At 41.2% G+C, this 14,509-nt stretch overlaps 1 protein-coding gene across 4 annotated transcripts in view; it reads left to right on the top strand.

Annotated features, from left to right (window-relative positions):
* HACD4 (3-hydroxyacyl-CoA dehydratase 4) overlaps positions 1–6,921 on the top strand; it is a 37,434-nt gene extending 30,513 nt beyond the window's left edge. For 3 of the 4 annotated variants that reach the window (XM_036082637.2, XM_036082639.2, XM_078061289.1), the window contains 2 exons: positions 5,669–5,794; positions 6,534–6,921. In XM_036082637.2, coding sequence (XP_035938530.1) covers positions 5,669–5,794; positions 6,534–6,616 — 209 coding nt within the window. In that variant the 3' untranslated portion in view covers positions 6,617–6,921. The remainder of the gene's footprint in view (positions 1–5,668; positions 5,795–6,533) is intronic. The other variant, XM_036082641.2, reaches the window with a different exon arrangement.
* The last annotated feature ends 7,588 nt before the right edge of the window (positions 6,922–14,509 follow it).

Genomic DNA, 14,509 nt, shown 5'->3' with positions numbered 1-14,509 from the left:
GTTCTTTCATTTGGGCCATATTCCTCTGTCTCCTGATTTTGTCTAACTCTGTGTTTGTTTTTGTGTAGTAGGTGAGTCAGCTACATCTCCTGGTCTTGAAAGTTAGTGGCCTTAGGCCGCCTGGGTGGCTCGGTCGTTAAGCGGCTGCCTTCGGCTCAGGTCATGATCCCAGGGTCCTGGGATCGAGCCCCGCATCGGGCTCCCTGCTCGGCGGGAGGCCTGCTTCTCCCTCTCCCACTCCCCCTGCTTGTGTTCCCTCTCTTGCTGTCTCTGTCAAATAAATAAAATCTTTAAAAAAAAAAAAAAGTTAGCGGCCTTATGTTGAAGAGGTCCTGTGGAGCCCTCTAGCACAATTTCCTCTTGGTCTTCAAAATCAGGCACTTTAGGAATGTCCGCTGTGTGGGATAAATGTGCCCTACTGTTGTGGCTGAGCTATGGTTGCTTTCAGTTCAGCCAGCTGCCATGACCCACTTTGCCTGCTGTGGGCATACTGGGCAGCGTTTGGTCCCTACACTATTGAGAGGGCTGTTTGAGGCCTCTGTGACTAGTTGGTGGGAAGACAAGCAGTCAGCCTAGGTGTCTCCAATTAGCCTCTCTGCCACAACTTCTGTTGCACCAAAGTGCAGGGCTTACTCCCTGCACAGCCAGCTAAGATCCCAGGCTGTTGAAACTGTGGGTGTACTGGTGTGTGGGACTTATTTCCCCCCTCCCCAGGGTAGGAGTCACTTTGGAGTAGCTTTGTCCCTGCCAGGGCCTTCTGCAGGATGTGGGAGGCAGGAGCCCATTTGCCTGCTGAAGGGGGCAGGTTGGATGGGTCAGGTCAGTGACATGGTGCTAGCAAGATAGAGGATTAGCACTGGCTCCCATAAGTGTCTAGTCATGGGGAGGGGAAGAGAAATGGCACCTGTCAGCACTTTTTTTTTTTTTTTAATTTTAAAGATTTTATTATTTGACAGAGACACAGCGAGAGAGGGAACACAAGCAGGGGCAGAGGGAGAGGGAGAAGCAGGCTTCCCGCCAGGCAGGGAGCCCGATGCGGGGCTCGATCCCAGGACCCTGGGATCATGACCTGAGCCAAAAGCAGACACTTAATGACTAAGCCACCCAGGTACCCCCTGTCAGCACTTTTGTTCCCAGAGAAATCTGAAGATCCTGCCCTTCCAGCACACAATCTAAGACGAGTCTATAAATTTCCGTGACACATACCCCAGGCACTTTTCAAACTGCTGCTTCTGCACTGTGTCTCCGCCAAGTTACTTATTATGCTGGGTTCGTAAGTGTGGGGACTCAGTTTCCTATTCCCCTCTGACTCTCCTGGCATTAAGCCTCCTGATTTTTAACATTCCTGGAGTTAAGCGCCACTGATTTTTTTTTTTTTAATTGAAGTATAGGTGACAAACAATGTTACAGTAATTTCAGGTATACAACATAGTGATTCAACAACTCTGTTATGCTGTGCTCACCACAAGTGTAGCTACCGTCTCTTACCATACAACACTGTTACAGTGCTATTGATTATATTCCTTATCCTGTACCTTTTAGCCCTGTAACTCATTGATTCCATAATGAAACTTTTATCTCCCACTCCCCTTCACCCATTTTGCCCAAGCCCCCCACCCCATGCTTTGTAGCAACCATCAAGTCTCTGTATTTATGGGTCTGTGTCTGCTTTTTGTTCTTTTGTTTTTTAGATTCCATAAATAAGTGAAACCATGTCTTTTGTCTTTTTGTGTCTTATTTTACTTAGTGTAATACTCTCTAGGTCCCTCCATGTTCTTGCAAATGGTAAGATATCCTTTTTTTATGGCTAAGTAATATTCTGTTGTGTATATGTGTGTATACACACACCACACATCTTTATCCATTCAACTATTGATGGACACTTGGATTGCTTTCATATCTTGGCTATTGTAAATCATGCTGCAATAAACAGATGCATATATCTTCTTGCATTGTTTTTGTTTTCTTTGGGTAAATATCCAGTTTTGGAAATACTGGATCATATGGTATTTCTATATTTGATTTTTTTTTTAAACCTCCTTACTGTTTTCCACAGTGACCGCACCCATTTACATTCCTACCAATAGTGCAAGCAAGAGGGTTTCGTTTTCTCCACATCCTTGCCAAAACTTGTTACTTTTCTTTTTGATACTAGCCATCCTGACAAGTGTGAGGTAATATCTCATTGCGATTTTGATTTGCATTTCTGAGATGATTAGTGATGTTTAGCATCTGTATGTCTTCTTCAGAGAAATGCATGTTCATATCTTCTGCACATTTTCAAATTGAATTGTGTTTTTGGTGTTGTATAAATTCTTCATATATTTTGAATATTAATGCCTTCTAAGATAAATAATTTGCAAATATCTTCTCCCACTCAGTAGGTTGCCTTTCTGTTTTGTTGGTTTCCTTCACTGTGTAAAATTTTATTTTGGTATAGTCCCAATAGTTTAATATTGCTTTTGTTTCCCTTTCCTGAGGAGACCTATCCATAAATCTGTTGCTAAGGGAGATATCCAAGACTGTACTGCCTGTTTTCTTCTAGGAGACTTATGGTTTCAGGTTTCACATTTAGGTCCTTAATCCATTGAGTTTATTTTTCTGTATGATATAAGAAAGAAGTCCAGTTTTTCTTTTGAATGTGGCTATTCAGTTTTCCCAGCATCATTTATTGAAGAGACTGTCTTTTCCCCATTGTATATTCTTGCCTTCTTTGTTATGACAAGATACATAGGCATGGGTTTATTTCTTGGTTCTCTATCCTGTTCCATTAACCTATATGTCTTTTTTTTTTTTTTAAAGTAGGCTCCATGCCCATTGTGGAGCCCGGTGCAGGACTTGAACTTACAACCCTGAGATCAAGACCTGAGTGGAGATTAAGATTTGGATGCTTAACCAGCTGAGCCACCCAGAGGCCCCCTATATGCCTAATTTTTAAAAAAGATTTATTTATTTTAGAGAGAGAGCAGGGGGAGGGACAGAGGAAGAGGAAGAGTCTTAAGCAAACTCTGCACTGAGTGTGGAATGCAGTGTGGAGCTTGATCTCGTGACCCTGAGATCATGACTTGAGCCAAAACCAAGAGTCAGATGCTTAACCGACTGTGCCACCCAGGTGCCCCTTTATATGTCTGTTTTTGTGCCAGTAGTATACTATTTTGATTATGCCAGCTTAGTCGTATATCTTGGAATATGCAGTTGTGATATCTCTAGCTGTGTTCTTTCTCAAGTTTGCTTTGGCTATTTGTGGTCTTCTGTGATTTTTTTTTTTTAACCTTTTTTAAAAAAGCAGAGGGAGAGGGAGAAGCAGACTCCCCACTGAGCAGGGAGCCAGATGCGGGGCTCAATCCCAGGGCCCTGGGATCATGACCTGAGCTGAAGGCAGCTGCTTAACCAACTGAGCCACCCAGGTGCCCCAAGTCTGTTGTGATTCTATACCAACTTTAGGATTATTTGTTCTAGGTCTATGAAAAATGCTATTGGTATTTTGATAGGAATTGCACTGAATCTGTAGTTTGCTTTGGGTAGTACGGATGTTTTAATGATAGTCTTCCAATCCATGAGCATGGTATATCTTTCCATTTGCATCATCTTCAGTTTCTTTCATCAGTGTCTTACAGTTTTCAGAGTATAGGTCTTTCATCTCCTTGGTTAAGTTTATTCCTAGGTATTTTATTAATGGGATTGTTGTTTTCTTAATTTCTCTGCTACTTTGTTCTTAGTGTATAGAAATGCAACTGATTTCTATGTGTTAATTTTGTATCCTGCAACTTTACTGAATTTGTTGTTTCTAATAGTTTTTTTTTTTTCTTGGTGACGTCTTTAGGATTTTTATGTATAGTATCATGTCATGTGCAGTGAATTTAACTTCTTCCTTGCCAATTTGGAGGCCTCTTATTTCCTTGTCTGATTGATAGAACTTCTAGTAACTATGCTGAATAAAGTGGGAGGAGTAGACATCTTGACTTGTTCCTGATCTTAGAAGAAAAGCTCTCCGTTTTTATCATTGAGTATGATGTTAGCTTTGGGCTTTTTTATATATAGCCTTTATTATGTTGAGGAGTATTCCCTCTAAACCCACTTGGTTGAGTTTTTATCATGAATAGATACTGAATTTCCGTCAAATGCTTTTTCATCTATTGATGATTTTTATCCTTTATTTTGTTGATAATTGTGTATCACATTGATTTGCAAATATTGAATCACCCTTGCATCCCCATAATCAGTCCCACTTAATTGTGGGAAATATTACTGAATGTGGTTTGCTAATTTGTTGAGGATTTTTGCATGTAAGTTCATTATGGATGATAGCCTGTATTGGTGGGGGGTAGTGTCTTTGGTTTTGATACCAGGGTAATGCTGGCCTCACAGAATGTATTTGGAAGCTTCCCTTCCTCTTCTATTTTTTTGGAAAAGATTGTCACGAATATGTATAAACTCTTAAATGTTTTTCAGAATTCACCTGCAAATCCCTCTGGTCCTGGACTTTTGTGGGATTTTTTAAATTATCCATTCAACTTTGTTACTAATAGTGTATTCAGATATTTTATTTTTTTCCTGATTCAATTTTGGAAAGGTACATGTTTCTAGGAATTTATTCTGAGTTGTTCAATTTGTTGGCATATAAATTTTAATAAGTCTTATAATTTCTGCTGTTTTGTTTCTGATTTTATTTTGGTCCTCTCCTTTTTTCTTGATGAGTTTGGCTAAAGGTTTATTAATTTTATCTTTTCAAAGGACCAGCTCTTGGTTTCATTGATCTTTTCTATTGTTTTTAGTCTCTATTTAAATAATTTCTGCTTTGATCTTTATAATTTCCTTCCCTCTACTAACCTTGTATCCTGCTGATTTTTAAGGTTCCTAAAGATAAGCCCTACTGGTTTTCAAAGCCAGATGTTATAGGGACTCATGTTCCCAGTGCAGATCCCCAGTGCCAGGAGCCTGGCTTCTCCATGCTTGTGGTGTCCCTCCGTTTTGTGGTTAGTCTTACCAGGGCACCAGCCACAACTCCACCCCTCCTACCCCTTTCCATGTGACCTTCTCTCTACAATGAGCTCTGGAAGGTCTGTTCTGTCTTTAGGTTGTTTTCAGAGTTGTATAGATATAGCTGTTATCTTGGGGTGTCCATGGGATTAGGTGAGCTCAGGATCTCCCTACGCCACCATTTTTCCCAGAGTTTCTTACCATTCTTTAAGTTCTGACGTTGGGGAAGGAGGAAGGAGGAGCTCTTCCAAGGCCAGTTAAGCTGAGGAAATGCTGAGTAAAACCAGTTTCCTTATTGCAGAGCTTTTTAGAATCTCTACTGTACTGATGTGTGTTTTGAAACTCCCAAGAAGAAACTCTATGCAGCATTCTTCAAATTCATTTGTCTATTTGTGAGAAGGGGACAAGTAGTTGGGGATACCATTTTTAAAAAGCAGAAATTATTTCTCTGTAGGTATAACCAAGTATAAAATGGACAAAAGTTCAAGTCACACTGCTATAACGGCCTTGCCAGTTGAATCATTCCGGTTTCTCTATCAAACTAGCTTCAGCTAAGGGAGTCAGCACCTGTCACAAGTGTCATTATAAAATTCAGGATATCCCTGGACTCTGTAGACATTTATGTATACACATCCCTGTAGCAATATGAGGGGAAGGTTTCACAATTCCTTCTCTGTTCTTTAAACAGCATTTGCCATCTATCAGTCGCTGCCTTATTTTGAATCATTTGGCACTTATTCCACAAAGCTGCCCTTTGACTTATCCATCTATTTCCCATACGTGCTGAAAATATATATCATGATGCTCTTTATAGGTAAGTGGCTTTTCTGTTTTGTTTTTGCATTCTTCTGTGCTTTCTGCTTTGTGCTGCTATCTACTTTAACAGAAAGGTCTGTGAACATGGGAGAAACAGAGGAGGAAGCCCGGAATGATGAACTAGACCTTGTTAGTAAAGCACCTAGAAGTTACAATGCTTTTTTGCAGGACATCACAAGTTCAAATATATCACTGTTTCACTGTACAAACAAGAACAGGTTTACGAGCAGGTAACGTACCTGCGTTGTGTAGGCAACGTAGAAGTCTGACTGTGGATACAGGGATCTACAGATCCTGTAGATGGTTTTATGTGCTAGCATTTCCCAGCAGGCACGTGGGAGTAGGTGCTAAAAACACAAGAAAAAATGTGTGGAACAAAAACTTAACAGTTAAGAAAGTTTAACTGGCAAAGACTTCCGTGATTACATTTCACTTATTCCCAAAGGTAGTTGTTCTAGAGCCAGTCATTATCAGACAAATAAGAACAATGCATAAGGGAGAAGACAGATGTGAAACTGCAGGGCTGATACAGCCACCCTCAAGAAAGGGGAAAATTAATTCCTTGCCTTAAACAAAACTTTACTTCCCTTTCTGGACCCTTGTTTAAGAGTTCCTTTTTTTTTGAGTCTCCCTTGCAAGTGTCTTGTCCTTAGACTCCAGGCAGCACTCTGACTGTATTTTAAAACCAGAGAAATGGTTAATCAGCCTTACTTTTGCCACTTCCTTCTCCATGTTAGGTATGTATTATACCTACAGTCATCTTTACTCAGAAAGAAGAGACATCCTTGGAGTCTTTCCCCTTAAAAAGAAGAAAATGTGAAGCACTGCATTCCGATGTGACATAAGAAAAAAACAGGCTTGTGGACTCAGCTGCAACAAACAACACAGGAAGCATTCTGGTGGGTGCTACTTGACACAGCTCCATGACATAATGGTTCTCCTCAAGCTGGAGACAAATCACAGCAGTCTGTTAACCTCACATATTTTCAAAACGCATATCCTGCACAACCTACTTTACCAAAGCTGTGGGTTTTATACAAGTATTATTTTCCTGTAAGGTGAATGAGAAATAGATTAACTGGAATGGATTCTATTAAATTGAGAAACCAAAGTTGTTAGCTGGAATTATATCTGTTTACATCTATTTCTTTTCACTTCAGAGTTAGTTTGTAAATAGCGACTCCGCAGGAGGGCAAAAATGTGAAGTATGTTCTGCGGTTGTCACCATGGCCAGAGTTCACCCCCATCTTACACATTAGACACACTTAGAAAATTATACATTAATATTTGGACTTTGATGCCTTAAAAGAGAAGCCTGATGAAAACAGAATGGATCTTTAGTAAAAATGCTCCATATTCCTTTTCTGGGGCAGGGGTTGAAATCAGACCATATACTTACCTTACAGGGAGACAAAAGGTAAAAAAAACTAGAGTAAATTATTTCAAAGGAGGCAAGGCACTTAAGAACTAGTGATGTTTCAGGGGCACCTGGGTGGCTCAGTCGTTAAGCGTCTGCCTTCGGCTCAGGTCATGGTCCCAGGGTCCTGGGATCGAGCCCCACATCTGAAGCCTGCTTCTCCTTCTCCCACTCCCCCTGCTTGTGTTCCCTTTCTCTCTGTGTCTCTGTCAAATAAATAAATAAAATCTTTAAAAAAAAAAAGTGATGTTTCAGATTATTACTGAATTATTGCTAATTACTATGTCACATACAAGTCATCACCTAGAGTTTTGAAAACTCTTTGAAGATCTAAACTATATGTGAATAATTGACTAGTATCATTTCTGTACCATTGGTATATATTCACTTTTCTTGAACGAATTCTAGGATCTGGGGCACCTGGGTGGCTCAGTCAGTTAAGCATCTGCCTTCAGCTCAGGTCATGGTCCCAGGGACCTGGGATCGAGCCCCGCGTCAGGCTCCCTGCTCTGCTGGAAGCCTGCTTCTCCCTCTCCCGCTCCCCCTGCTTGTGTTCCCTCTCTGGCTGGCTGTCTCTATCAATCAATCAAATAAATAAATAAAATCTTAAAAAAAAAAATTATAAAAATTGATACCTTTGTAAATTTAGTATCCTATTTGGAATTTTAAAATATTAAAATTACCCTCTTAAAAAGCTACATTTTGAGGCTCCTGGGTGGCTCAGTTAGTTAAGCATCCGATTCTTGATTTTGGTTCAGGTTGTGGTCTCAGGGTTGTGACTTCAAGCTGCACCTTGGGCTCAGTGGGGAGTCTTCTGCTCTCCCTCTCCCCCTCTAAAAAAAATAGGGTCGCCTGGGTGGCTCAGTTGGTTAAGCATCTGCCTTTGGTTCAGGTCATGATCTCAGGGGCCTGGGATCGAGCTCCGCATTGTGCTCCCTGCTCAGTAGGAAGTCCACTAGTCCCTCTCCCTCCACCCCTCCCCCTTTCAAATAAAATCTTTTTAAAAAGCTATTTTGTTTTTAAAGTTCCTTATTTTTACTTCTAAATTTAAAAAAATACTGAAAGCTTTAGTGTACAAAGGGAATAGAATCCCTTTGCAAACTTAGGTGACTCACTCAGGCTTCCTCTCAATCAGCAGGGCTAGACTGCTGAAGTAAGTATTATGTACATCTACAATCACTAAAGTTGCAGAGTAAGATTTAGAGAAACTATCTTAGTGGGTCATTGTAAGAAATTAAAATTGTTATTAAATAATACTTTAATTTTTAAACCAAATTATTTTAAGAAGTAGGCAGGTTTTTAAGGTAGACTAAAAAGCACAATTTATAGTTATGGATTGACAATTTCAGTTTTCTGCAACAATTGTAACAAAGATCTGTGATTCCTTTGGTGACACAGTCACAACTTATTGTGGTTGGTTGCCTATATTCATAATTGAAAGAAAAATTAATTTCATTAGAGGTTAAGTGGAAATAAGGATGTCATTTCTCTTTCACAAGTTCATGTTCTCCAGGTTAAGAAACTTAGACAAGTAAACATCTACCTAGTTAATTGGATATTACCCAGATTGCAAGGTTGATTTCTTTATGTCCATCAAATCTCTATTTCATTTTGTTCAGTGTTGTCATAGGCTTAGTTTCTTAAATCTAATGTGACTAACATAGGAAACTATTAGGTATCTTAAAAGCATAACACATAACTTTTAAAATGATCTTTCCTGGGCACCTGGGTGGCTCAGTCAGTCAAGCGTCGTGATCTCAGGGTTGTGAGATGGAGCTCTGTACTGGGTGTGGAGGCTGCTTAAGATTCTCTCTCCCTCCCTCTAAAACAAAGCAAAACCATAAAAAACAAAAACCAAACAAACAACTTTCTTTGGAGTTTTCAATGCCAAGTTCCACTGCCTCAAGTTCCAAGTAACCCAAGCTAAGGTGTAATAATCAACATCAGCAGTGCCTCTGGGGCTAAAAAATAAAAAATTAAGAAGGGTAGGGTTGGGGGGGTTAAAACTGCTCTGAATGAAAACTACTTCGAAGAATGTATTTCATCACTCGGCAGAAGTCTGCCTAAAAAATACAACACACAGACACTAATATCATCCAAGTCCCTGGGCTTTTACTTTATCAAAATAGTTGAATGAAAAGCAGTAACACTTCTGCCAAAAGTATCCATTCGATATTAATGCATTTTTTCCCCCTACAGTATGCTTTTCAAGAATCACACACTTATCCTGGTCTTACGTTTTTGTTCAATAAACAGGTTGACGTTAGAATGAGTTCTTGGTTGCCGCACGCACGTCTACATTCAAACGCTTACGTTGTGGGGCGCCAGGCGCACTGTAGGCACGGAATTCTCAAACTACCAGGCCTCCTGCAAACCCATTTGTTACTACAGGAATGCACCACATCTCACTGAAGTCCCTAAGAGAACCATTCCGTTTGTTTTAGGATACCTTATTCTGCCTACCTTGAGCAAGCTGTCACCTATAAGACTTTGTATTTCTTTCAAAAGATGATGTAGCTGTAACATCAGTATCCAAAACCTTTCCGCAGAGAATCTTACATTTATGTACAAAGAAAACAGTTACATTTTACTGTGCTAAAGTAGCAAAGTGATTTAAAATTAAAATATGCTACAAATGATCTCCCCTTTCCCCAACATCTTCCTCTCATTAGCTTATTTTTCCTTAGTAAACATGAGGTTTTTCCTTGTTCTGGGTCTAGTTGCTCTGTTACCTTTGACATGGCGCCTTTGAGCCCCAGTCCTAGAACAGGGTGCTACCTAGGACCCAGATTCGTGGGTTCCCCTGGGACCCAGGAACCTGCATGTTGTCAGGCTCCTCAAACTCCCCTCTTGCACACTACAGTTTGAGTCTAAAGTATTTCAGCTTTGGACAGAAAACTGCTAATAAGAACTTCTATAAAAGCCACCATACAACTGGGGAGAACATGCCTAAATTCACCAAACAAACGTAGGTGTCCACTGTGTCCTTACTTTGTGCTATTCAGCTGAGCCGTGGGGTCCTGTGAGCAAGGACATGGACTGGATGGAAGTAAGAGCAGTGGGTTTGATGTGAAATCCAGCTCCAGTGTTTACTAAGCGAATGACCCAGAGTTCCTTTCCTTAACGGCCCAACGTCGTCGTAAAGAACGAATGCAGTGTGGTAAATTAAACCTTTCTAAATGATAAACAGCTACACAGAAGTAGGAGATTTGTAACACATTTCCTGGATGCGTTAAAAAAATCTGACGGTTTACTGATTTATATTTTGTGAATGTGAGGTCTGTGAAGGCAGGAATGTCATGCCTTGTTCACTTTGGGCACACGGTACACACTCGTAATTGTGCAGCTCTGACTTTATAGACTACTACAGTACCTCCAGTGTGAGACCGCTTTTAGGAAATCAGATTAATTAGGTGATGTCTCAATTATATTTGATTATTCTCAAAGGGCACTTCATGTTTAGAAGACACAAAAAGAAGGTGGTGGTGGTTGTTGTTAACTTCTGTAAGGATCCTTTTTTGATGTGCTACTTGCTTTTAGAATGTTTTAAGAACAATTTGTTAAATTTCCATTCCCAAGTCCCAACATACAGATTATCAAGTGTTAAAGCTATTTTCAGTGAAACATATAAAAGTGATAACATTTCTATTACATTTTAGAATTTATAAAGCATATTTTTATATTCTTTTATCCTCACAACTACTTTATGAGGTAAGTTATTCCTTGTATTCAAGAAATAAGACCAAAGTCAGGGAGTCATCCCTGTCATTTTTACTTAGTTTCATATCCAATAATTTAGCTAGAAATTATTCCACAAGTTCCTTATGTTTGACAAGAATCAGACGATCTTTCTACGTGGCAATTTTAAAGAATTCCATACTGTTTATGAAGATTAACACATTCCATGCACACCCACAACTGCATAATTACTATATATAGCATACATTTTTTTAAAAATGAGACTTTGAGAGTTTAGGATCAGAATAAAGAATTTCCTTCCAGAAAATATAAAAGCATATTACCTCACCCAGGACCAGCGCGATGATACATATTTATACATGAAGATGACGCCGTGAGGTGTTTTTCTGCGATGGTAGGATGGAGGATGTGACTTGTTCCAGCCACATTGTGTCCCCTGGTTCCATCTGAAATGCCTGCAGCTAGGAATAGGCTTGTTGGGGTGTCTCATACAGACTCACCAGACGCCTAGCCTACAGCTCTGGCTTTAGTGAAGGCCCCATCCTCCTAAGCACAAGATCTGATTTCCCTTCAAAAACTAACTTATGAAAATGTTTACCAGAGGTTTAAAACTGCTTATTTTCAAAGTTACTAAGTTATTTCAAGATAGTGGTTGAGTCCCTAACAAAGTCTTACTCCTTTTATAATTATAATATCACCATCTTTGGTTAAAATCAAAATGATGTTAAGAACTTCTGACAATTAACTTCAAAAAAGGTTATTAACAGCCTTGTAGTTACCATGGAGTCATTACATGACAAAACACAAAGATAATTTTAGGGCCTTGCATGGATCCCAACATCTGTTCCAAATGCACACTTTTCAAATCAAGAGTCAGGGTGTTCTGAGATGCATAATAAGGCTTTAACCCCACACATTCGTTAGTATATCCCAGCATGCTCTTTGTCTTGGCAACTTGTGAAGGAAGTGTTTCCATAGTTTGGAACATCTGGTCTAAAAAGGCAGACACTTCGGGTTTCTAGAGAACAAGGTGAGCCATCCTGAGGGAATAACTTAATTCTGACCTGAACCAAGAGGTAACCAAGAGAAAGAGTGTTATTATTCCAGTGACCTAATATCTTAGTGTTTAGATTTTAGAACCTTTAGGTTTTCAAATTTAGAATTTTTTTTTTGAGAGAGAGAGAGAGAGAGAGAGCAAGTGAGCAAGCAGGGGAGGGGCAGAGGGAGAGAAAAAAGTCTCAAGCAGCTGAAAGCCCAGTGTGGAGCCCTACGTGGGGCTTGATCCCACGACCCTGAGATCATGACCTGAGCCGAAATCAAGAGTCGGACACTTGGGGCGCCTGGGTGGCTCAGTTGGTTAAGCGACTGCCTTCGGCTCAGGTCATGATCCTGGAGTCCCTGGATCGAGTCCCGCATCGGGCTCCCTGCTCGGCAGGGAGTCTGCTTCTCCCTCTGACCCTCCCCCCTCTCATGTGCTCTCTCTCTCATTCTCTCTGTCAAATAAATAAATAACAAATTCTCTCTCTGTCAAATAATAAATTAAAAAAAAAAAAAAAAAGAGTCGGACACTTAACCGACTGAACCAGCCAGGCACTCCTAGTATCTTACACTTTTGATTCTTTAGAGGTTACCAAGGATAGGAAAATCCTCCAAATCTTAAGCTCAAGACCCCTGAAAACAAAAATAGGGAGGGAAGATGGCTAGGGAAGAAAGAATACAGATGTATTTTATTTCCTCCATTTTGTGCTCTTCTGTCCTCTTGTCAAGGGCAGGAGCAGGGACAAAGTTTGAGAAGAAATCAGGCTGAGGACAAAAAGGCCGGCTGGGTTTAGAAGCCGGGGCCAGTTCCTCCTCCCTCCCTCCAGCACCAGCAAGCTCTGCCTGCTGACTCAGGGCAGAAGTGCTGACACGCTCCTCAGTGCCCACCTCCCCGCACCGTTCTTCCCCGCCACCCACGTTTGCGAGACGGCCCAGGAATTTAAAGCCCTTCAACCCGCTAAGACCTGTTCCTTTACACAACTCCTCACCTTCCCAGTTCCAGCAGCTTATTAACATGAGGCAGTGTCCTTTTTTGATTTTTGGTTTTGTAGTTGACATACCACGTTCTAGGCGTTTCAGGTGTGAACACAGATGTCTGATACTTCTGTGCGTGACGCACCGTGCACCACGGTGAGCGCAGGCGGCATCGTCACCGCTGTCACGTCGGCATCACCGGCTGTAGGCCCTGTGCTTCAGGGCTCTCTCACCTGGTGCCAGCCATCTGTCCGAGGCCTGCAGGAGGCTTCGTCCGTAGTAGGAGTTCTCATCTTAAAATGGGCACTAATGCCTGGATGCGGCAGAAAGCGTGCTGGATCTGGGGCTTCAAGGCTTTGGTGTTCTATGTCGCTCTGCCTCGTATTAGATGTCTTTTCTCCATTTTAAAATAGAAAATACTTCTTCAGGGGCGCCTGGGTGGCTCAGTCGTTGAGCGTCTGCCTTCGGCTCGGGTCGGGATCCCGGGGGCCTGGGATCGAGCCCCGCGTTGGGCTCCCCGCTCGGCGGGAGGTCTGTTCCTCCCTCTCCCTCTGCCCCTGTTCCTGTACTGTCCCTCTCTTGCTCACTCTTTCTCTCAAATAAATAAAAAATCTTTAAAAAAAAAGAAAAGAAGATGCTTCTTCACAGTCTTGTTGCAGGAGTGAAATAAGATAATACAAGTGAAAGTTCTAGTGAACTTACCGTCTGGCACCTAACAATAAATGTTAGATGAATTTCAATGACTAATTGGTAGGAAGTAAAAAAAGTGTATGCAGGCGGAAGGAAAGAGAAGCTGGCTTCTCCCAGAACGTGTTCAGCTGCTTCCTTCAAATTCATTTCCTTCTAGCCTGGCCTCTGAGGAGGTAATAAAAACGACATGTTGGTACTGCACGTGGCGATGCCCTGAAGGCTCGCCCTCCTTCCCCTTTTCTGTAAGCATCTTGGTGCCTTACTGAAGTGCAGCAAAGAAAGAACAGAGTGTGAATTACACAGTGAACCACAAATATCTGAAACCTGGAATCATAAATCCATATATTTGGAAAACAAAACTAGGAGAGCTATTTTTAACCTAAGTGGTAGGTAGGTTCACTTAGTGACAACATGAATGTACATGTCACACGGGAAGAATACTGAAGGTTCTACGGTGCTTTTAAGTACCAGGCATTGCTGGAGCCTGGAGGACACAAAGGGGTATTATTCCAGTGGCACAAACTTTCTCCCCAGAGACCATGTATCTATATCTGTATCTATCTGTATCTCCATCAGGATGTTCATATGGTTGGTTCAAGCCAGCCCTGCTGCATGCCTGCGTGAAGGAAAAATAAACAGCAAACAGATCAAATGCTGGCCAATTCTCAAGCCTTTGAGTAAACTGCTATTCTTGAGGACAACTGTCACATAACTTCATTTACTTGTCATTAGGCCACCAGTCACTCTGCTTAAGACAGAGATGTGTACTTACAATAAGACACATTGTTCTTTCAAGGAGATACCTGCCCAGCATTCCATTACCTTTCTCCTGGAGGAAAGCCAGTTCAGGTAGGACCCTGGTCAATTAGAGTACCCCAACTCCCAAGGCCCACA

Source organism: Halichoerus grypus, chromosome 14 (assembly GCF_964656455.1).
Source record: "Halichoerus grypus chromosome 14, mHalGry1.hap1.1, whole genome shotgun sequence".
In the NCBI taxonomy this organism is placed as follows: domain Eukaryota; kingdom Metazoa; phylum Chordata; class Mammalia; order Carnivora; family Phocidae; genus Halichoerus; species Halichoerus grypus.
The sequence above is the reverse complement of the archived record's forward strand: the minus strand, read 5'-3'. Positions and strand labels throughout refer to the sequence as shown.